The sequence below is a fragment of the Ornithodoros turicata genome, chromosome 2 (assembly GCF_037126465.1).
Source record: "Ornithodoros turicata isolate Travis chromosome 2, ASM3712646v1, whole genome shotgun sequence".
Taxonomy (NCBI): Eukaryota; Metazoa; Arthropoda; class Arachnida; order Ixodida; family Argasidae; genus Ornithodoros; species Ornithodoros turicata.
This window is the reverse complement of record NC_088202.1, coordinates 8,592,497-8,616,716: the sequence shown is the minus strand read 5'-3', so window position 1 is coordinate 8,616,716 and position 24,220 is coordinate 8,592,497. Positions and strand designations below refer to the sequence as shown.

The window sequence follows — 24,220 nt, the reverse complement described above, 5'->3', positions numbered from 1 at the left end:
GCAATTACATAGGGATCTTCGTCATAACGTATTGTAATCTTTCCTAACCTGGAGGGTTCATATATCATCAAATCGGTCAGTGTAGCTTTTTAGCCTTAGAGACCTCCACGTTTAGTTGCCTTCCGAGTTGCGTGATTATCTCCATCGAATTGGTTCCTGGTTCCTGCATCGCGAGATGCTTCTTTTGAGGTAGATTATGGAAGCTAGGTGAAGCTATCGTTCACAGCTCTTACGTCCCGGGAAGATTGTAGATTGTTTATTGTCGATATAAGTGACATCCTACAACAAGGACTATCACTTTTAACAATCACGAAAACAACACCTCTGTATATTTACGGCAAATCTTATAGTTTATAGACTAGTCAGGTTGTGACACCTTTGCCTTGCATTAGTCTCGAAACGCTCTTCGTAAAAAAGAAGAAAGGCATGACCCTCAGATTGAACTAGGGAACATGAACGCTAGAATCTACATCGGCACAACTGAACCAACAGCCCGATATGTTGCATCCTGAGGGACCACGATGAAGCCGCTTCGGAAGGCACACTGAGCAGTTGTTACTTCTTTCGTCGTAGAAAAAAAAGCAAAAAAAATCTGAGGCACACTACAGCTGCACTAAAAGAACCGTAGAAGACAGGTTCGCCTTTCATGCGTGACTTCATCACTTTCGAAGAGGACGACATTTTGTGTGTAACACATTGCTTTGACGGACTTGAACGCACATTGAACTGACGCACTTGAGTTTCCATTCCAATTGTACACCATCATGGCAGCTCTCCTTGAATACCTAAATGTTGACACGTCTTTCTAACACTGAGGGCCAAAAAATATTCCAGGTGAAATGCTTAGCTTCCATGAAGGGCAGGGTGTACGCCGGTAAAGTCAACTTGAGGATGGTGTGCCGTGCAATCCTGGCACTGACTGAAATACCGAAATCACCTTTAAAATCACACAAGTCTGTTTATAAGGAGAGTGTAATCCGCAGCGCTTCCAATTGAAAATCACGACCTGTATTGCAATCATGCCCTTGCGCGAGGCCTCAGGACGGACTATTTGATGAGTTCCGCATCGGTAGGGAACAAAGGGTGTTCAAGCCACAGGCCTGAAACTAGATTGAAACAGTAGCACTTTTCTGTGCCCTAAAAATGAGCGAACATGCACGATCTTCGAGCGTTGCGCGAGTTCCGCGGCCGCTTTTTCCTATTACTTAGTTTGACAACATTGACATCACGCTTCCTAGCTTCCTCGTTGTTTTTCTTATCTTTGATTTCATTTTTCCATTTTCATTTTTACCCTAGTTTTGGCGCTCTATGGCCTTTGTTGCCTTTGTGCCATTAAACCCATAATCTCCCTCTCTCTCTCTCTCTCTCTTTTGTTAAATGCGAACTGTGTTGTGAGGTCTTGGGCAGATCAAACGAGATAACGGCGGAAACAAAATCAATTACAGCATATTTTATAATGTACACTGAGAAACGGCATCGATATTTTCCTCACTGTTCAGACAAAGCGGGCTGTTCCATGATTTCAGGAATAACCTGATGTCAGTTGAGAAAGGGCGACACAGAGACAGGGAGACGAGACATTGACCGCAAAACCCCCACAGTGCTTTCGCACGTTTTCTTATTAGAGCGCAAAAAGCCTCTGTGGTTTCGGTTCTTGCGGGGTATGCCCCTCAGGGTTGTGATCTATAAAGATCATATATATTCAACGACGGAAAAAAAGTCAGTCGCGGATTTAATAAAATTCAGTCAGTCCTACGTCACATACTCTGTATATATGACAATAAGCACGCATATTTTTAACGTATTCATTATTTTGCTATCTAGAACGAGAGAGAGGAGATTACGGCCTTTCACATGCTGCACGAGTACGAAAAATTTGGCGAGTTAGGGAATGACATGTATCTAAACTGCCATTTGCTGGTACATCTTGTGTTTGCATTTGTGCTTCGCCTTCCACTGGGATCGAATGGATGGGCTTTGCCCCCGAGAGTGGCAACACACTATTCACATCTTACATCTTAAGGTCCGTTACAGTCCGCTTCCACGTCCACACTGTCCTAGAACCCCTTCGTCGTCCTCCTTTTTACTACCAGTACTCCACCTCTTCGTCGTCCACCTCTCCCCACACTTCCCTCACTGCAAACATCGCACACAGCTTCACAACCGAAAACAACTACAATGTTTCGTCTAGAGGTCGTCGTCGTCGTCGAATTCAAGGGCTACGTCGTCTCCAGGATTCGGTGGGGAGGAAGGCCTTAAGATGTCGGGCCTATGCCTCCTCAATGTCTCTAGCGCTGAGGCTACGTCCCCGCTGTTGGACTGTTGTTTAGCATGGTGAAGTGGTCCTTGTCGATGCGTTCGACGGTGCAGCTCGGGGACTTGACACAGAAGACATAGAAGTCTTTCCTCCTCAGTCAGCGGAATCGGGGGATCTTTGAGGTGTCGGTCTGTCAGCAATAGGCACTTTCGCCGGGTGGTCGGTGCGAAGCAGGCGGGGTTGAGAGGTCCAGCGAGAGCGGGAGGCCCACGATACAGGTCTCTCTCCCGCTACGACGGTCCATGTAGCCACTGACCGGTGAGTTAGTGGTTCAGATCGGCTAGGAACCGGAGGCCGGGCGGTAGACAAACTAGCTCCTGGAGAGCGTCCAGGCGTTGGGGGAGGCATGGCAGCTGCGGGAAAGAATAGGGGATCACGGTGAGAAGGCAATTTCGAACCGCGAGAGCATGAAAAGGCTCTCCCCCAGAAGGTTATAGGTGAAGACTGCGAAAGAGAAATCGCACTAAGAAAGACCAACTACACAACAGCACTAGGATTTACCGACTAGGATAGTGGAAGCTACGTGCGCGTCCTGCGGGGACGCAAACTGTAGCAACTGGAAGCTGCTCCGGAAGCGGAATCCTGGTCCAGGTCCTGGGAGGAGACGGCTGATGATCGGCCTCCCCTCCGTCGGGGTGTCGAAGGCTTTCAGATCCGAGATGTGTAGTGGCACAGTTTCCTCGCCGGTGTCGCAGCGACGAAGCCTGTAAGTGAGGCCGGAGGAGCACGCACTTACCTCAAATGGGCCGTCCCACCTATCTGTGAGCGAAGCTGCAAAGCCGCGCCACGCATCACTAAGCGGGTGAGTCCGTCGAAGGACAAGGTCACCGACGCTGTAGGTAAGATTCCGTCGTGCACGGCTGTACTGGCGAGCCTGGTCCAACCTTACGACGTCCCCGAAGTTCTCCCGAGCCGTTCGAGCTGCGACGTCCAGTCGGCTCTGGAGGTACTCAGCGTACCTTGAATAAAGAGGCTGGGTACCATCCCGGAGGCCCAGGGCATTCTTTTCCAGTAAAGGAGCCCCTCGTCCCAAGTTCAGGATCGCCGGGGTGAAGCCTGTAGATCTGTCGTCCGTGTAGCGAACGCCAGCTCAATCAGGCGAAGATCCCAATCACGGTGGTGCTGACTATTAAAAGCAACCGACGTTCCGATTAACACGTTCGGTAATATCAACAACAACAACTTTATTTTCGGCCTTGGAGAGTGGGGAGTTTCATCGCAACAGGCGATACTCTACCCCAGTGCTTGGTGGAAGGGGGGGAATAAAATAACGAGCCCCTTTACAATAACGATCGAAGTCCGATGGTGTCCAGAAATGTCAGAAGAGCTTTGAGCGCAGAGCGTTGCTGGGCTGGATTGGGCCAGGGACCAAGCAATTTCGGTAGGGAGAAAGGGCGAGAGTCCAGCTGACGAAGAGACTCGGAGAGTGTGATTCGGGAAGGTTCGTAGTGAGGGCAATGAAGAAGAATGTGCTCCAGATCCTCAAGAGCACCACAGTGGCAACAGGTGGGAGAATCAATTTGTCTCAAGCGGTAACGCCACTGAGCTGTAAAGGCCACATCGAGGCGCATGCGGTGGATTAATGCAGCATCCTGACGAGATGTGTTTCGTGGCATGCGGAAAGCGAGCATGGGATCAACTCTGTTCAACATAGAGGGGGGAAGAATGTCGGTTGTTCGTTGGCGGGAAGCCAGGGGTGTCACTAGACGTCGCAGAATTGAACGGCGGTCTCCTCTGAGCAGAACAATACGGGTCCGGTTCCGAGACGCCTGTTCCGAGGTAATAATTAGCCTGAGGGTGATACGGGGAAGTCGTCTTGTGCTGAATGCCTAAGACAGCGCAAGAATCTGAGAACGCCTTACTTGTAAAGTAGGTTGCGTTGTCAGTGATCAGCTGAGCGGGAAACCCGAACCGGCAAAATCTGTCGAGTAGTCGTTCCCATACTCTTTGGGAAGTCAGCGTCCTGAGAACAGCTCAACCCACTTTGTGAAATGATCAATAACCGCAAACAAGTAGTGGTTACCTCTAGGACTACGAGGAAAAGGTCCCATCACATCACAAGCAACTATCTGCCAGGACCTATTGCTCTGAACCGGCTGTAAGCGCCCAGGGGGTAAACCACCACGAGGTTTTGCTCTCTGCCATATCGGACAAGTACGAACATACTTAGTTACGTCCTGCCTCATTCCTGGCCATGTCGCAACACGACATAACTTTTCATAAGTTTTCCTGCCACTGCTGTGACCTGCCAAGGCCGAGTCATGAAAGCAACTGCTTCAGCACGACTCTGAATGGAGATGTAACGTCGTCGTCATCCACCTGGGGTATGTACCTGAACAGGATGCCATCCTCGCCCAGCAGATAAGAGTCGTGCCGTCCGTCAGACGTTCCGGTGTCTGTCGATACCTGCTCAGCTAACCATTGAGACACCCGCTGACAAAGGCCGTCCGCTCTCTGAGCGTCTAGGAGCTGCTCTCTGCTCACGACTGTGCCCCAGGACGAGGATCCGTCCCGTGCCACTTGTGCTGCTGCCAGGAGTTGAGAAGGCACCTCGGTACCTTCCTCCCCCCCCCCCTCCGGTAGAGGCGCACGGGATAGTGCGTCCACTACCACCTTGCGCCTCGTAGCTTCAGGGCCCACATGGCGAGACGTCCAGCTGGGTTGTCCAGCAGCCATGAGAGTGCCTGGTAGTCAGTCTGGACGGTGAAAGTGCTGCCATCCAGGCTGAGAGCGAAGATGATCGCCAGGCACTCCTTTTCCGTGACGGAATAGAGAGAGAGAGAGATTATGGTTTTATGGTGACGGAATAGTTCCGTTCTGCCGGATTCAGCGTGCGACTTGCAAAAGCCACTGGACAGAGAATAGCGTCATGCTCCTGCAAGAGAACTGCGCCAACACCATAATCGCTAGCATCTGTTTGCACAACAAACGATTTATTTAGGTCGGGCAAATATAGCCTGGCCGTATTAGCGATTGCATGAGATAGAGCTCGGAAGGATTGTTCCTGCTGTTCTCCCCAATGCCAGCGTGTGTCTTTGCGCAACAACTGGTTAAGCGTCTGCGCTAACTGAGCATAATTAGGAATGAATTGCTGCTAAAAACGAACCATACCTACGTTACCGGGAACCGGAAACTCCATGATAGCCTTTAGCTTGTCATCGCTAGTACTGATGGTTCCTCCGTCCCCCACGAAGCCGAAAAGGCTGATCCTAGGCGATGCCAGCTGTACCTTGCCGGGGTTAATGGTTAGCCCCACCTGCTCCTTGCAAGGACGATTGAGAGGTGTTCCAAGTGTTCCTGAAAATTTCTGGAAAACGCTACGACATCATCCATGTACGCCATCGCGAAATTGTACTTCGCATTTCCTAATACAGTGTCCATCAACCGCTGGAAGCTGGCTGGTGAGTTAGACAGACCGAAAGGCATCCGTACGACCTCAAACAGACCCCTATGACAGGTAAAGGCTGTCTTCGGGACATTCTCCGGGGCAACTTGGATCTGCAAGAACCTTGTGCTATAATCAAGCGTTGAAAACACAGTAGCGTTGCCCAGGGAATACATGATTTATCCCTTCCCGTCCATCGAATCAATCATGTATTCCCTGGGCAACGCTGGCAACAGACTCTTTGCAAGCCACACTGAGCTTGTTAATACTTGAGACAAAATGCGCACAGTTGCGCACAAAGTTGCAAAGCGTACAAGACAAATTCAACTTTCATGCCCTACATGAATATTTTCTGGAGAACCCATTGTTCTGGCCAAGTACAACAAGAATAGCACACCAGTGCATTCTGCCATGAAGCCAAAACAGCGAAAATAACTCCTCCAGGAACAAAACTGTGACGCTCTTGCGCTTCCATTCCACTAGTACACCATCGAAGGGCCTCTCCTAGGGCCATGCGTGGACATTTCTTTCTAAAGCATCAAGAGATCAACAAATATTCTAACGAACCAGATGGAATGCAATGGAGGGCAGCGAGTACGCCGGTCAAATGAACCGTATATGGGAAAGTAAAGGGTAGGTGTTAGTTACTGGTATTGGATTGCGGTCAGCCGAGCGCCATGTCAAACGGTGGCGTCCGACACGAGCGGAGTGTTGCATTTCAGAGAAAATAGACAACAGCATCTCTGATCAGGGTGGTCAACTTTCAAACACTGAAAACCAAGGTAAAGCGCCAGATACATTTCTTGTGATCGAAGAAACTAAGCTAAAGTATGAAGTCGTATGACCCGAAATACTCTGTTGTGTAGTCTTCTCTGGTGGCATTATGTTTCTTTTAGCGCAACAGAGCTGCCCTGCGGTTCATCTAAAATCCACTAAATGTGTTCTGCATTTTTCTAAAATGAACCGTATATGGGAAAGTAAAGGGTAGGTGTTATTTACTGGTATTGGATTGCGCTCAGCCGAGCGCCATGTCAAACGGTGGCGTCCGACACGAGCGGAGTGTTGCATTTCAGAGAAAATGGACAACAGCATCTCTGATCAGGGTGGTCAACTTTCAAACACTGAAAACCAAGGTAAAGCGCCAGATACATTGCTTGTGATCGAAGAAACTAAGCTAAAGTATGAAGTCCTATGACCCGAAATACTCTGTTGTGTAGTCTTCTCTGGTGCAATATGTTTCTTTTAGCGCAACAGAGCTGCCCTGCGGTTCATCTAAAGTCCACTAAATGTGTTCTGCATTTTTCTAAAATGAACCGTATATGGGAAAGTAAAGGGTAGGTGTTAGTTACTGGTATTGGTTTGCGCTCAGCCGAGCGCCATGTCAAACGGTGGCGTCCGACACGAGCGGAGTGTTGCATTTCAGAGAAAATGGACAACAGCATCTCTGATCAGGGTGGTCAACTTTCAAACACTGAAAACCAAGGTAAAGCGCCAGATACATTGCTTGTGATCGAAGAAACTAAGCTAAAGTATGAAGTCGTATGACCCGAAATACTCTGTTGTGTAGTCTTCTCTGGTGGCATTATGTTTCTTTTAGCGCAACAGAGCTGCATTGCGGTTCATCTAAAATCCACTAAATGTGTTCTGCATTTTTCTAAAATGAACCGTATATGGAAAAGTAAAGGGTAGGTGTTAGTTACTGGTATTGGATTGCGCTCAGCCGAGCGCCATGTCAAACGGTGGCGTCCGACACGAGCGGAGTGTTGCATTTCAGAGAAAATGGACAACAGCATCTCTGATCAGGGTGGTCAACTTTCAAACACTGAAAACCAAGGTAAAGCGCCAGATACATTGCTTGTGATCGAAGAAACTAAGCTAAAGTATGAAGTCGTATGACCCGAAATACTCTGTTGTGTAGTCTTCTCTGGTGGCATTATGTTTCTTTTAGCGCAACAGAGCTGCCCTGCGGTTCATCTAAAATCCACTAAATGTGTTCTGCATTTTTCTAAAATGAACCGTATATGGGAAAGTAAAGGGTAGGTGTTAGTTACTGGTATTGGATTGCGCTCAGCCGAGCGCCATGTCAAACGGTGGCGTCCGACACGAGCGGAGTGTTGCATTTCAGAGAAAATGGACAACAGCATCTCTGATCAGGGTGGTCAACTTTCAAACACTGAAAACCAAGGTAAAGCGCCAGATACATTGCTTGTGATCGAAGAAACTAAGCTAAAGTATGAAGTCGTATGACCCGAAATACTCTGTTGTGTAGTCTTCTCTGGTGGCATTATGTTTCTTTTAGCGCAACACAGCTGCCCTGCTGTTCATCTAAAATCCACTAAATGTGTTCTGCATTTTTCTAAAATGAACCGTATATGGGAAAGTAAGGTGTTGGTGTTAGTTATTGCTGTTGGATTGCGCAACAGAAGCCATAGCAGTGCTGGAACGGTTAAATCGCGCCATTATGTGATTCCATCGAATATCAATCTGATTTCTTGTATTGTATCTGATTCCATCTGATATGAAGTTAATCTCTTGTACTGTACGTTGCACAATGCTACTTGAGATAAAAATTCGGTTTGCAGTGAAACAATCCCTGAAGTTACCTTCATTGGCAGATGAAACATTTCGTCACTACGGCGTATCCATTCGTCACTTGAGACCCCTGCTTGCAGTAACTTATGAGACCCACACACGTCCCCTAAGGCCTCTCTAACCCTTGTGGTTGCACTCGCGTGCCAGACGAAGGAGAATACGCCTGAAATGCGCTTAAGTTTGTGTGACAGGTAAAGCCACTTTAGGGCCACTTTCAATTCACTTTAGACAGGTCAAGCCAATCTTAAGGACCAGGCTCCCTAGTAATACATGGCACAGGGACTGTTGAAAGAAGGACCAAGCAAAACAGCGAACTGTGTTTGAAGTGGTTGATATAATGTTGCTAACATTTAATTTGGAATATTGTCCTTTACTGTATAGTTGTCGTAATGTGCTTGAAAAAACATCCAAACTTGAAAAAAGAAAACACATTTCGTTCGATAGCCCTGCCGAGCAAGGGCCTTGCAGAACACGCGAAGAGCGTGCGCGTTTATACTAATAAAATGTAAGCCATTCCTTAGGATTTCGAGCATACACTCGAATGACGCATTTTGTCGTTGCAATCCGCGCAGTACCAATAAGGCCTTACTGACATATCGTTTGAAGTAACACTTATAGCCCCGTAGCATGGTGGCCCCGTGGTTTCGTCACAAGATAAAAATGGGACTGGTGTACTCGAAGGGGAAAACGAAGAATGTGCGCAAAAGAAGAAAAAGAGAGTTGACGTTTCTAGGGAAGGTCCTACACGAGGAACTAAGAATACAGAATATTAAGTGCCCAACCCGCTATGGAGCTGCACGTGAATGTGCAAGCTCGAGCACTCTGTGTAAGCGTTTGAAGTATGCAAACCGTAGGGCAAAACAGCAACGCAAATATAATTGAGAGTACGGCCGGAACCCGAATGCCATGGTCGGACTGCCATGGCTGGTCGATCATGGCGATCTAAATTGTGTCGCCTAGCCATAGAGGCAGAGTCAGAGGAAAATGAGGAGGATGGACTACCAGTACTATACAGAACTGCTAGGTAGCGAAGAAGATCGTGACAGCTTATATGGGTTTCATGCATGAAAGGCAGAGAAGGTACAGGTGACAAACATCACAGAGCTCGCTCACGCTCTTGAAGCGCTTCTGTCGTCTCCACCCTCTGGGTTCAACCCGTACGGTGCGATCCGCCGGAAGTCCGGTCTGAATTTCCCTTATCTGCTCAAGTGTCACTGGACGAATTGGTTGCCTGGTTAGCACACCAAATTCTAGACTCGTAACAAACTGCCTTGTCAGCAATGAGTGGCTAACCCGAGGTTGCACCAACAACGCGCAGCAGAGAAGAGTTTTCGCGGAGTGTGCTGAGCTGTTCTTTAGTCCGCCTTTATGGGTACGTTACACCAAACGTGCTCAACGTGCTACCCTTAAGCGTGACTGAAATCGTCGTCCGGCGGAACTGTTCTGGACTGTTTTGCCATAATGTCTAACATCGGTATCTTCATATTCCACCCAAAGTTGGAACAAAAATGTGTGCCAGTGAACCTAAATTGCCTTGGGTTGAAGTACCACATACAATGCTATAATACAGAACGCCGTGTTATCACTTATCTGGTAGGCGCAGGATGAAGCCCATGACAAGATCCACCTCCGTGGAGCAAATGTGCTGTGAAAAAGCAGCACTCTTCGTTCGGCGTCGGACGCCCTGCGAAAACCGTCAAAAGCGTGAGCGTAAGCGTTAGCGGTCTGCCTGCTGATGGAACGATGTGTAATGCAGTAGCAATCATCGAACTGCTAAGAAAACACAAGGATAATTTTAAATTGCGCGTAATGGTTTGCAGATATGGGTCGAATGAGTTGCATTGCAACTTCTACATTGTAGCGAACTGGAGGCCCGAAGCCAAAAGTTTCAAGCACCAGCATGACAATTGTCTGGATTCCCACTCTGACCGTGATAGCTGTCAACGGAAAACGCACAGGAAAATACACAAACGGCTACGTTCACTATCTCATTTATCAATTCACGATGATAGTTCACTAATGATCCCAAATGAAACAGTAGTTAGCAGAAGTTTTTTTTTTTTTTTTCTCAGCAAATTTACTTATAGAGTCACACAGTGCAGAGAACTAGCCTTATTGACTGAAAAAGAAATAGCAGTTCGTAATATTGAAAATAAATTATTAACACAAGGTGTAGACTTTACCAATGCATTTGATTTTTTTTAACCATCAGAATAGAAACTTTTATACAAACTTTCCTCGTATGGCGGGAAAACACGGGTAATGCCGATATAGGTCTATAGTTAATGAATTTTTGTCACCACCCTTTTATATTGATATTACTTTGGTCTTCTGCATCTGACGTGGGAATGCGCCCTCTAGGAGACACAGATGTTCTAATTGCATGTTTAATCGGTTTGATTTGCAAGCCGCCAATATCCTGGCTCTTACTATTACGAAAGGCACTCCACTCGAATCTGTTGAAACAAGATATGCAAAGTCATCACCATATGACTGCGTAGGGAACTAGAATCACTCAGTGGTGCAAATCGTTGAAGCAGTTTGCTTCTTCCAATATAATTTTCCCATCTCTTTCAATTCCTTGCGGAGGAGGGCTTTCTATATTGCTGCCAATTACATTGCCCCGCCCCTGCCATAACACATCCGGCCTATTCATGCAAGTCTCGTTGAAAATCATGTCATAGCATGCTTCCTTGGAGCGAGTCAGTGCTGCGGTCAACTGGTTACGAAATGATCTTCGTCCCTACATTTAAGGAATTTTTGCATAAAAGGTTCTTTTTTCAAATCACCTCGTATTAATCTCTGAGTAAGTCATTGCTTCCGTGCTCTCTTAGGAATGCATACGGAACGACAAGGAAAATATTCACGATACGTTTGTTTAATTAAGGTAATACTCGTACATGCCTCATATGCTGACTCAGGGCGTTGTTGACTGTACACAACTGATCAGTCAATACCTGTTAGGGCGCGCACTTAAGTGATAACCTATATCACATGCTATCGTGCAGTTGATAATGGGCAAGTAGTCACAGGCAGTCATGGGCATGGGCAGTGCTGCAGGGGAGGCAGTTATATACGTGTAACATTAGAAATACAATTCTGGAATCCCTAAAAAAAAAAACTTGCTTAATAGACGTGCATCGCTTGATTCTTCTAACAGATCAACGTTGAAATCACCACTCATGATCATGATCGTTTTCAGATACATAGGCGAAAACCTTCTCGAATTACATGACTAGCAGAAGTACGTGTTAATATTGCGGACGGTACGACTTTCCAAACATATTTGCCACATTGGGCACAGATAACTTCATAGTCTACTGTAATAATAAAATATTCAATTATCATCTTGCTTCTAATCTCATCAGCACTTTGAAGGGACACGCCCCTTCTTCTCTTAACTGATAGGGACAGATAGAAGTGCCGATAACAAGGAAGTACAAAATTTTCCAAGATTCTTTGACACGTTTCAGTGACCATTATTGAGGTGAAAGAGAAATTCAATTCATCGAAAAAAGAATGCAATTCATCAAGTTTATTTAATACACACCGAACGATCAAATGAACTGCGGCAAGACCATTTTTAAAGGACCGTGCTGTTTCACCGTCGTCGTCGTCGTCGCATTCCCTTCTCTTCGAGTCATCGGAAGCAAAACAAACGCCAGCTTCCGCGACGTCACGGCTGAAAGAAGCTCACGCTTGGTTAACGCAGACTCACCGCTCAATATAGCGCTAGAAAAGTTGACCGGGGCTCTACTTCGACAAGAGCGGTTTTATAGCGGTTCGTAGCAATGCGAGGAGGAAAATATAGCGCAATTTTCTAGTGCTATGTGTAAGGTGCCAACGAGGAGGACGAGAGGGTGGGGTCACGAGGAAGAAAGAAGAGGACACAGTTTTTTGGACTATTGGGTTCCTTCGAGAAGGAACGTTACACTATGTAGCACTGTGCTATATGGGAACTGGCCTTTACACTCGTCAGGACCACGTTGCTTCATCTTTTTCACTATAGCGTCGTGGGTCGTCTGCGAATATCCCTTATTGCTGCTTTCTCATTGGACAAACGCACGTGCATTCTGCAACATGTTCTTGCTCTCATGCGCGGAGACGTACCGTCGCAGTGTATTTACGTCCGAACATTTGGGACGCTGCATTACGAGAAACGGCTTCCAGCCACATACGCGAAATGAAGTGAAGTAAAAGAAGACCGCCCAGACGCACGGTTACGGGGGCAACGACCAGCATTTCTCGCGTCGCTCCGTCCAAAAATTGAACCCTGCGAACCAATGCGTCCTTTCGAAGGGGCCAGCGTCGGTTCGCAGACGGACGCACAGAAGTGGAATAGCGCGGACCAGGCTTAAGAGACGAACTTGTAAATAGCGGTCTTAGGACATAGCAATCGCTTGCTACAATGTTGTACCAAGGGATAAAACAATTGTAAGAGAGCATACGTCAATCATATGTGAAACACAACAAATAAGGGCCCATCTGCTCAACGACATTCTGGACGTAGACTTACCTTTGCCTTGGCCGGAGCATAGTGTCGCTGGATCATGGTCTGTGGACGTTTCTGTAACCTCCGTGGGAGCGCTCGCACAAGTTGAGTCGCCGGTGGCTACGGAATATGTAAAGTACATTTAACAACTTCTCCAGCTAATACGACAGATTCAGAGTGTCAAAATAGTACTGGTGGGGTACCAATATTCCAATTCCCAATATCCTGCTTTCCACAATAGAGTTTACTATCGTATCGGGACAACTCGTTTTTAAACGAGGCGGTGCGGGCATCAAACTGTGCCTGACTAAAGATGGCGGAAATTAGTCCCATTGCTATAGTATATCTGAGTCAACAACTGGGGCTAGTTCTAAAACACTGCCCCACTGATTTTGCACTTAACTGTGGCATACTGCATCATGCTGCTCCAGGAAAGCACCAACACTCTTGCATTTTACGTTTAACACACCCAAAATCCGAAGTTTCCAGCCGTTCTCACACGCAGCGAGTGAAGACTTAGACAAGCAAATAGACAGAACATAGAAGATTTTCTAAGATTTTCTATGAGGATATGTCTATGATAGCAGAATAGACAGAACATAGAAGATTCTTTGCCTTGTCAGGCAAAGAAAAGCTGAGCATTATGACATTTCTACTCACGATTCCAACTAACTGGTTCCTTCACAACGGCACGGTTCGTCGTTCGATGATCTCTTCTTCTGCCTCGGGGCAGTGGCCGTTACCGACTTCTCTTCTTCTTCTTCAGCCAGGGTGGCAGTGGCCGCCAGCCACAAAGGGCGTTTGGCCAGGGCAGGAAATGGTGTTGTAGTGTGTGTGGTAAAGAGCTAGCGGCGAGTCAGCCGGCTAGAGCACGACATCCTATAGATAAGGAAGGCACTCGCAAGTAGAAGTTGCGGCTGAACGAGGACTCTTCTTCTTCCGAGCTGTTAAAATAATTCTTCTTCTTCCATCTCAGGCGCAGCCCGTTTCACGTATGGACAACCAAAAGCTTGGAACGAACTGTTTATTCTGCACGAACGAGCTGTTTATTGGTGCAACATAACTGTGCGTTATGAAGGGTTCCGCACTGGCGGTTAACTGCGAATCAGAAGGCTGTTCAGGTTACAAAAACGTGCTTTGATAGCACGTGGGCAAGAGATGTAACATCCGCTGCATTATCTTCCTTATAAAGTGTTATTCGGGGTATCGCGCTCATACATTTTATGGCGGGCCTTCTAGCCCGCCATATACATTTCCTCCCCGCTATACTTAACGATATTTACTTGAACAAGCCTGGTATCTGTCAGGATGGTGACGAAGCGGATAACGTCGCCCGAGGTCCGACCGTGGCTGGTCGGTGCTCGCTTCAGCTTGAAAGTCAGGCTGGGCGGTGGTTGCTCTGTTGTCGGCCATGGTAGTACTTGGCACTGCTGCATTTCACTTGAGGACAGTACAACTTAATTGTAGTCCGGAAGATCTCGCACATTGTAGGAACGGGGAAGCAGGTGGTCACTGCTGTGGCGCCGCCAAACAAACTTTCCCCTCTCAGTGTGAGCTTGCACTCTGTAAGAAAGAGGACCTGAGTGTGCAATTATCACTGCAGGCAACCACCTTGGACCCCTTCTGAAATTCCGAACTAACACATTATGTCCGTCTGCAAAAATGCTTTCGCGACGGCTTCGTGTCCTTGATTGTTTGAACTGGGCTTCAGCAACGCTTACTTCGAACGACGATTTAACGGCATCCAACTTCATTCTTGGGTTCCTCCCTAACAGAAGATACGCAGGACTCTACCGAGTTGTAGCATGCAGAGTGTTGCGACAGCGTAGCAAGGATTTGTACAGTGCTGTGGCAAATGGCTCGGACGATTTCGGAGGCTGGGATGAACGTCTGAAGAAATCTCTCAGCTTGGCTACTGTTACTGGGATCATAAGGTAACGTCTTTATGTGGCGCGCTCCAATGCTCCTCACGAAGTCTTTAAATTTTGGAAGATAAACTGTGGGCCGTCATCTGATACTAATACTTCCGGAAGGCCGAACCCACTAAACAGTTCTTCCAAGTAGCTAGTGGTGTTAGCAGTCGTCGTTGATTTCATAGCACATACCCCCTGCCACTTCGAGTGCGCGTTCACTACTACTAGGAACATAGTGGATTTGACAGGCCCAGCGAAGTCCAAGCGAGCCCAACTGAGAGAACACGGTAGGGACCATTGTAGTGTGGCGAGAGCGGTTTCCGCACAGCATCATGGCGCAGGAACACGTGAGTGCTCGTGTTGAGGTCGGGGTGGAAGAAAACTTTGGAGGGGGCCGGCGACCTGGAGGGAAGCGGCGCCAGGCCACGAAAGAAACGCCGGAGCTTTCTGGACGTACGTACTCGGCCTGGGGAAAAGAACGTACGCCGCCGATATCGCTCCAAAAGTCGTCAGGAAGACGCAGTGTCGTCCCGTAAACAGGTCACATTGTGACTTTTTGTCGCTGTCCCCGGTCAACTTTTTGACCAAATAAATTATTATTAAGTCAACAAGCTCGGCTGCGGTGCAGGAGAGGTCCTCCTTGAAGGGCGAACGGGTGCCCAGCATGACAACAGGAAAGTGATCCACCGAGCTGGTTTGGGCCTCGCGAGCGATGAGCGAAGCTTTCAGCTGACGATGAAAGCGCTCGACAAGGCAGTTGGAGGAAGGGTGGTATGCCGTGGTGCTGATATGGTGAACACCGAGGAGAGCCATCAGGTTCTTGAAAAGGGCTCTCTGGAATTGTCGGCCCAGGGGGCTTAAAGGGGCCGTAAACAGGACACCAAACATTTCTGAAATAATGATACCCCATGAAAGAACGCAGATCATAATACCCAAATATACATTTCGTTCGGCTCGTGCCAGCTCATTCACCCATATAACTGCTTTCAAAGATGAGTAACCAGCGAGCCTATCTCCACCACGCATACATCACATGGCTACGTAGCGTTTTGCCGTCCAATCGGGGGGCCGAGCTGCGCACATGACGTTTCAAATTACCAGCCAATAAACATACTTCGTTATCAGCTGTGTGTCGGAGCGCTCAGTTTGTTTGTGTGAAACGACGTTTTGCGCTCCGTGGTTTCAAAATTCAACGTCATGACATCTTCAACATCTCCGGCTGGCGCAAACGTCAAAAGTTCGACTGCTATCACATGACGCGATTCGAACCCGGGTTCCTCTCAGCCACGACGTGACATGGCCAGCACAAGGTAGGGCAGCCCATTTCTATGAACCATTCGAAGATGACGAAGATGTCCCAACGCGCACCTACCTAAGATTCCGGAACTGTAGTCCCGGATATTCATTCGCGCTCGTGGTGTGCTGCGTGCTACTGCCCAGAAAACGTAGTGCGCGTAGGATACCTAAATTAAACGCATTTCTTTTTCAGTTTGAGGCTGCAACTGTTTAGATTTTGAATAGAAGAGGATTCACGTTCATCTAGTCCAATTCCGCATTTGAAATAAAATCATACGTGGAACACTCGATCGTAATTGGTGAGGAAAGCGCTACGTCAAAATGACGTAAAGTTAGAGCGCGGGGCGGAGCTAAATTGCGAAAGAGTGCAGTGAATATTTCATCCGTATGCAAGCGCCTTTTGTTTTTGAGCGTTAGTAATTGCAAGGAGTTTTCACTGCCTAAGTTTCATTAATATAACACAAAGAAATGTACACCTTTTGTACCTGTTTACGGCCCCTTTAATCGCTTCATCGTCGTTACGGTCGTTACAAGCTAACGAGTGGCGGGAAATTCAAAAAGGTGGGCACGTGACACATTGCGACACGTATCGCGCGAAGAGCCCCGTGCACGCGCTTTATCGCGTGCCCACCTTTTTAAATTTTCCGCCCACCTTTTTGAATTTCCTGCCACTCGTTAGCTTGTAACGACCGTAACGACGATGAAGCGATTAAGCCCCCTGGGGCGCGTTGTTCACGTTTCTCCCGCATCGTCTTTCGTGTCGTCTTTGGTCATCGTCTCACCGTCTCTTCCGCGAGACGAAAGACCATGCAGCGCAAGCAACAAGTGTGATTGCGCGTGGTCGTCTTCGTTCTCCTCGCACGGAGACTAAGAAACGTTACTCTCGGCACCGGACGCCGCAGGACACCTTGTGGAAAGGCACATTTTATACAGTCACGTAATAAAAGGAGCTGTTTATGATATATTACTCTGTCTTTTTCCTAGACTAGCATAAACTTGTAGCGAGTACGAGCTACAAGCCTCATCGTAAAATTGAAATAATCGTTGTTAGCAGAGACACCGTCATTCGGGAGGCGCGCGTTTTTCAAATTCAACACTGTCGTCTGCTATCGACTGACGTGCGCTCGGATCTTTTGCTCTTTTTATATACATTGCGCTGCCTGTTTTAAGTTTTATTCCTATAGTGTTTCCTGTGGAAACACTTGCAGCATTTATCCTCACCTTTCTGGAAGCAGCTAGGTTGTTGGAGTCTGAGGTAGTAAAGAATCGGCCTTCAATTTACAGACATGTCAATGTCTGAAGCGCAGAAGCTGCAGCTGCTCGCGTTTATGGACCAGAATCCGGAGCTATGTAACAATAGAAGTTTCATGCCCAGTGAAACGAAGAACGATAGGAAGAAAAAGTGGGAAGAGATCGCTGTAGCCCTAAACTATCTAGGGGGACTGGTGAAAGACGCAGTTGGGTGGCAGAGACTATGGAAGCAGTGGAGATACCGTGTGCGAAAAATAGTGCGCGCCAACATAATTGGCATTTGTGGTACGGGTGGCGGTGGCGGCGGCGGCGCTATTGTAAACCCCGGCACAGAGCCCGGCGAGGAGACAACAACACGCGTCGTCGATATCGCAGGGTCCTTGCGTGGGTTCGACGCCCGTCTCATGGCCCTTGTAGGCTGGGACACCGTATTGGGCGCAGCAGGAGCTGCACGACTAAATATGGGGGGCAACGTTACACAAGTGCCACAAGTGGTAAGAAAAAGTTACTCTAGATAAAGCTAGCCTTCCAACGAATTCGTTACGTTTACGTACACAGCCAGTGTCAGAACAAGCTGACCAACCAGAGACCGAAAGAGACAATGGCAGTGTCCCAGTAGCAACGGGCCCTACGGTGAGGAATTGCGTAACTTCTTTGCCTATCCATATAACTTAACGAGCAAACTGTCACAGGTGCTTCACTACACCTATGCAGCAGTAGCAAGCACATCTACAGCTGCACCCCAGCAGGAAACTGAGGCTGCCGCAGCAGCAGTGCCAGAGGCACACAGCGTGGTAGAATAGGGCCATGCCAAAGAAGGAGGCGGCGAGTCCCCCCACCAATAGCAAATCGCATTCTGGAGGTGCAGGAGCGGATTGCTGCGGATATAATGCAGCTCCGGGAGGTAAGGAAGTGGCCAGATACAGTTGACGCAGCACAGGTGCAGTGTTGGTGAAATCAATTAGAATCAGCTCTGCATTAAGTGAACATATTTACTTCAATTGAATAATCAAAAGTGAAAGTTTACACATAAACCCAAACTACAGTAAATGCACTTTTTTAAATTCCATACCTGTGAAGCTTCATGGTCATCACAAACTCATCATCCAAAACACATACATATACAAAGAAAGATTACATGGGGAAGGGCTGTTAGATTGTTTCTTTTCGCTTTTTCCCCCCTTGTTGTCTGACAAACATGCGCTGACATGCTCTGACCTGTTCTGACATGCTTTCCTTCTACATGTAGTTTTTTTCTTTTTGTACAAGGAATATTCTTGACGATGACGATAGTGCTGCCCTGAATGGGAGTAGAGCTATTCTTAAGAATTTTGCGATTCATTTAGTTCAGAGAGTAACCGCGAGGGGGACAGGTGTGTGACTTTATTCAGGAGGAACAAAGCGTCATTGTTCAGTTAGCTGCATGGCTCTCGGCTGGGATGGACATGTCTTGCTGAAACATTATTTTGTTTTTTCCTGTACAGTAAGACTTTGGGAATGAAATGCTACAATCTCCTCTTATCTATGGTGTTTTTCTGCAATAGTTCCCTATACAATCATTATAGTAGAATAAAGGAAATAATCTAGGGATAGTGATTCAATAAATAACAGGTCCCCTGTCTAGAGCGTAAGCGTCCTTGGGCCACGCACCTGCATGATGACCGCGCACCTGCACCGTCTTATCACAGTGTCCACAATATCCTCATCCCTGGTAGGGCAGACGACGGGTACGTCCGCATCTTCAAGTGCAAGCGAAGAGAAGTTGTCGTCCGCCTCCTGCCCGCCGAGCTCATGCAACCGCCTGTAGAGATAGTCGCAGTCCTCTATGTCTGGGACGTGTTCTTGTTCATCGTGCACACGACTCCTAGAAAATGCGGTGTGCGCGAAGCAATTTGCAATCTTAGCTGCCGCCAGCTCCTTCCACAAAATACATAGTAGCCCTTTGAAGTTGTCTAATTAGTGAGACTTGCACATCCGCAGGATCTCGGGTGGAGCAACAGGAAAACGCGGGAACTGCACGGAGAGCAAGACGCTGATTGAGCGAAGTGGGAACAGTGGAGGAACGCGCATGCTACCCTTTCCTTGCAAAAAAGAGGAAAGGGTGCGAGGGAAAGAGCGGTCGCAGAGAACGCTGCCCAGCGTCTCCGCTGTCCGCGAGTCCTGTGGGAGCTGGGGGCATCCGGGCCGGCTCGTGCTTCGTAAAATGCGGAGTCGGGCAACAGTATGCTTCGAATAATCCGGTTAAAACTGCATGCGCTTGATACGGGACACAGGGGAACTTCGAATAAAGCGATAATTCGAATAAAGCGACTTTGCTGCAACGAAGGATTACTGTGCGTCTCATTTGTGAGATTGTCAAACAAGCACTGCTGAACTCAAATCCCACTTTGATTGCAGCAACTGATTCCACTGAGATCTACTGGCAACAGAGATCCGACGACATATCAGAAGACACCCATGATAAACTCCAGCCATGGAGTTGGAGTTGCAGATACTTAACCTCTTAAACATAAGCGCATTTGCACCGAGCTTTGCAAATAGAATGCTTCTAGTGTGCGACATGCTCAATCATTCAAAGAACGAATCTAGTTTCAGTATGGTTATGGTTGGTATCTTTTCTTACTATTTGTAAGCATTATGTAATGTATATTCCCTCACGAAGGAGACTTTCTGTAGTGGCAACAGAATGCATGATGATGCTGAGGTGTGAAAAGTGCCTTGTTCAGCTCTGTGGCAGGTGCAAGTTTTCCAGCATGCTTTGAGCAAGCACATAATGTGCTAGCCAACACTTATCTTCCTCTCTTACCATAAGAAGCTGCATTAACACCAGGTAGGCACCGTGCGCTGCGTCCCTTGTTCTGCGTATGCCTTGCGAAGTTACCAATCACTTCAACAAACTAAAACATTTTAACTCCTCAGACCACTATTTTGGCAGTATCGAAATTGACATAGACAATGGAACTCGGTAATATCGCAACGCCACACGCAATGCAGAAAACATCATGAAATGCTGTACGTACATACAGCACAACACTGACATAATCAGAGAGACGTGAAAACATCGGTAACAATTTTTTAACAACTTAATACTGCTTCATGGCTGTACCAAACAATACCATACCTGGAGGTGGTGGTGGTAGCACTGTTTTCTCGTCCCTGTCAGAGTCACTGCTGCTAATTAGCCTACAAGGTTTCTTCCGGACACGTCGTGAGTCTGCATCAGATTGCAGGTCTGATGTTTGTTCAGCAGTAGGCAGATTTCTTTCTGCTTCGTTATCTGAACCTAACAGAAACAGGATGCGGCTATCACACAGAAACTTCTTTAGAAAGTGACAAAATGCGATATCCTACAGCTAAATGGCAACAAAGAATGGAACAGCTGCAGAATTTTAGAATACAATTTCATGTGGCTGCTGCCGGAGATGTTGTCTCACGTTCCATGAAATGAAATCCGTATAAGCTGGTGAACATGTGGTTGCAGTGAAAACTGCTTATTTCTAAGAAAAAGCTACACTGCAGCACAAAACGAACATTTTTGCCTGTGACGTAGTATACCCTTGAGTATTTTTCCGGAGGAGGGAAAATTTAATCAATACTGCAGCTTCCATAAAAAGAGGCATACTGTATAGACATCGTATAGAGCATCAGAGCTCACACTCGAGCGGCAGGACAATATGCGACTCTGACGAATTTTCCGGTTTCACCATCCGCATGTCCTAAGCTTATTCCGTCGAAGCTAAGTGCATGCACGAAGTCGTGGATGATACCCTCCGCTTGCTTCTACCGTTCTCTTTGACGAACGAGCGTGTCCATCATGGTGGGCTGCAGACGCTGCTCGCGTTTCGCTGTTTTTAGCTTGATGTGCCGTTTCGACGCAACATGTTCACAAAAGCGATCATACGGCTTTTTGTCTGGGTCTGGCGACAACTCAACTGCGGAGTACTTGCAGCACAGTAGCGTTGCTGACTCCGGTGGAGACGAAGTTGGAGTTGCGTCGCTGACACCGTCGCCTTACTGTCGCTTTATGACTTCAAAGTCCGGGTACTCCTTTGACCAATCTTTGGCGCTTTTTTTTGCGGCGCCCCATTAGGTTACCCGCAAAAACTAATACACACCGAAAAGTTAAACCTTCGATTCCCGGCAGCGTCTCGTCCCAACAACATTCGTACCGCTCGCTGCTCACGCATGCGCATCGCGTGACATTCCAAGGGCGCAAGCAAGCTGATCCAATTGGCAGAGCTTTCGTTTTTCTTTTTTTCGTTTTATAACATTTGAAACACCAGCGTCATCTATTGACATTCCATCGAAATATCTGCGCTGGAATGGGAGACACATGGAAGGCCTCGTCTTCACCTTGTACGGTTTTCCAGGTATTTATCGGGTTTAACCCAAACTGCCCAAACTTCCATTCGAGGTGCAAATTCGGGGACATATCGGGTCAAACCCGAAAACCTCAGGCTCTATCTATAAGGCAAGGAGGTGCTTACAGAAACCTTCTATTACAATGCATGGTACTTTCCTCCAGCTTTCCAGAGGTGCTTGACCCCTCACAATCATGGTGTGTAGCTTGTTGCAATTTTCTCTGGCGGCCACCAACACTAGCCACGGCCACGTCATTTTCTTCATCCGGAAATTTAACAATGAGGAAGGCTTCTTCATCTGCATAAAATGTTTGCGTATAAACACAACAAAGATTTGACGCACACAAAACGAACCTTAACAATGCCCAATGTTTATACAAACTTTGGCACAGACACCTTTCTCCATCAATGGTAGTAATGACGACGAGCTAAAGCTTACTGGCACATGAGTAACGACGGCCATCATGTGCCATCAATGGCACAGTGCATGTAGAAGTGGGAAGACTGCCCACTCTCCTTCAAATGGCAGCAACATGCATTTTGACTACGCGACCACCAGTGACCAGACACAAATGTCCGAGGGCTCTGATGCCAGGAAGATTTTTAATGAAGATGAAGGACAGGGAAACGAGTACATGTCTCTCATCCGCAGGAACTTTCTTCCGATGATGCAGGGCTTCTTTGTTGTGGGAAAAAAAAAAAGCAATATTGTGTACTACGACCACCGTGCCATCTAGCAACGTGCAGCAGTTGTCACCGTAGCTAGTCCTCAAGATGCACTTTTCGCCTAGAGCAACCTTTTTGCGGTATTTTTTGTATTCAGGTCCTCCGCACCCCAGTTCCGGCAGTATGTTGAAGACTCAATGTTGTTTTGTCCTTTCTGCTTTCACATGTGGGAGGGGTGGTTTTTCTCTCTTTCAAAACACGCGTGAATAACTGTTCAAGCGGCCGCTCTGGCTCTCTGATGCATTGCTTCACCTTCTGCATTAAATTTTCGAATGGGAAAGCGCTCCAACTGTCTACAGGGCCATGAGTGTCAACATCATCCGCTAATCAAAATGTAATGTGTTTTTTTTTAATTCCGTGTTAGCGCCTGTGTTAGCAACTGTGGCTGTGAGCGGCGTACAGACGTGGACAGATGGAGAGAGGACAGCAGGAAGGAGTGGGGGACAGAGGGGTTAGTATGCGTCCTGGGCCGACTTCAGGGGGAACTGTGCCCACATTCGTCCGGAAAGTCTTCGGAAAACCCAGGGAAAACCTCAGACAGCACAGCCACGCTGACAGGATTCGAACCCGTGTCACCTCCCAGTCTCGGCGTGGAAAGCGATCATCCTATAACCACTATGCCACGGGAGCTGGTCCCTTGTAATGTGTAGCACTTGCGAGTATCGTGAGTGCACAATATAGCACCATGAAATTTTTTGCGCATGACGCTTGGAATCGACGAGTGGAGCACTACTGATCAAGTATAAAGTAGCGCCATCCTAAATTCATTTGCTTTCCACGCGTCGAGCTCCATAAAGCTCGTCGGCTTCCTCGAAAATTCAGCACCAATATGTTGCCGAAGGGACGCATGGTTTTTGGACACCTCCATGCACGTTTTTGAGCTTTGCCTACATGCTGTTCTTAGACCAGTAAACCAGAGTTGGAGCAGCTTCCGTACAACGCCTAGGCAAACAAGATGCATAAACTCAAGAGGAACTGCACTGATAATATCGATGGGAGGTTGAGTCAAAATAGTTTCTCCAGTGTGATGTTCTTTGCAAGTGAAGTTCCTGAAGCCTGTATTAGTCCTTCCATCAGATGGCACAACAGGGTAACAAACTCTTCCGTTCTTGTAGTCCCCTTTCACAGTACACTTAGTACAGCTGTAGAAGCGGCCGTGACTTTTAACGGACAAGATAAATGCTCTTGCGGGGGCATCACACACAGTTGTTCAAACTTTAACCTGAACTAGCTTGTGCTGTATTTCGATGCCAGTTGTGAGAACATCTTTCCGTTCTGTTACAAACTGCTCAAGAAAAACATTTGCAGATTGTGGTTTTGACTTCCCACGAAATACTCCAACATGGATGGGTTCTCCAACACCACAGTTGACTACTCTGCAAAGTAGGGGCCAGAATTGGTCCCTTGTGCTTTTCGCAATCGGAAGACCGTCAATATTGAAGTGAAGCACGAGAGTATCTGGAAGGCACGACACACCCTGCAGCGAATGTTGCAAGCCCGATGCGAGTCCAAGATGGCAGTACTTTCCGCAGCCCAGTTCGACAACTTTTGCACTGTTCCTAGGCGCCAGTAGCAGTGTTCTTGCAGAGCTCGGCAGGGATTCATGACAAGGGTGTGTTCGCAGAATTTTTAACAAAGATGTTAAAACATCATGTGGAATGCGATGTGTGACACTCCACTTCCGCAGCCTGTTGCAGAAGCTCTGTGTGTCCCCTTACTCGGCGTCTTCTGAAAGATGGTGAGGAACAGCTGTTGGAATACTCTGCGATGTTGCTTGCACTGTATGGATGTTTCTGCTGTCTGAAATAGGAGAGGCTTGTGCACGTCTCAATCTGCTCATCTGTTAGGTACTCTTGCGTGCTGGTCTCTGCACACTCGTTCTCGATT

At 47.5% G+C, this 24,220-nt stretch overlaps 1 protein-coding gene and 1 long non-coding RNA gene across 2 annotated transcripts; both read right to left on the bottom strand.

Annotated features, from left to right (window-relative positions):
* Window positions 1-241: 241 nt before the first annotated feature.
* On the bottom strand, window positions 242-13,857 carry LOC135385170 (uncharacterized). Its single transcript, XR_010420334.1, has 5 exons — window positions 13,447-13,857; window positions 12,811-12,906; window positions 11,845-11,976; window positions 5,429-9,978; window positions 242-919 (listed from the first exon to the last, which is right to left on the bottom strand). It is a non-coding gene; the product is annotated as an uncharacterized LOC135385170 (long non-coding RNA).
* LOC135386399 (uncharacterized) lies at window positions 946-4,665 on the bottom strand. The gene is made up of 4 exons (XM_064616315.1): window positions 4,650-4,665; window positions 3,073-3,406; window positions 2,819-3,021; window positions 946-2,670 (listed from the first exon to the last, which is right to left on the bottom strand). The coding sequence occupies exons 1-4, from the start codon at window positions 4,663-4,665 to the stop codon at window positions 2,411-2,413; spliced, it is 813 nt and encodes a 270-aa protein (XP_064472385.1). The 3' UTR covers window positions 946-2,410.
* Window positions 13,858-24,220: the final 10,363 nt, after the last annotated feature.

Excerpts from the sequence above, each read along its gene's own strand:
- LOC135386399 (XM_064616315.1), bottom strand. Across the intron at positions 3,022-3,072 it reads GCAGCTTCGCTCACAGATAG|GCTTCGTCGCTGCGACACCG; the intron begins GTGGGACGGCCC and ends CCTCACTTACAG. Across the intron at positions 2,671-2,818 it reads AGCTTCCACTATCCTAGTCG|CTGCCATGCCTCCCCCAACG; the intron begins GTAAATCCTAGT and ends TCTTTCCCGCAG.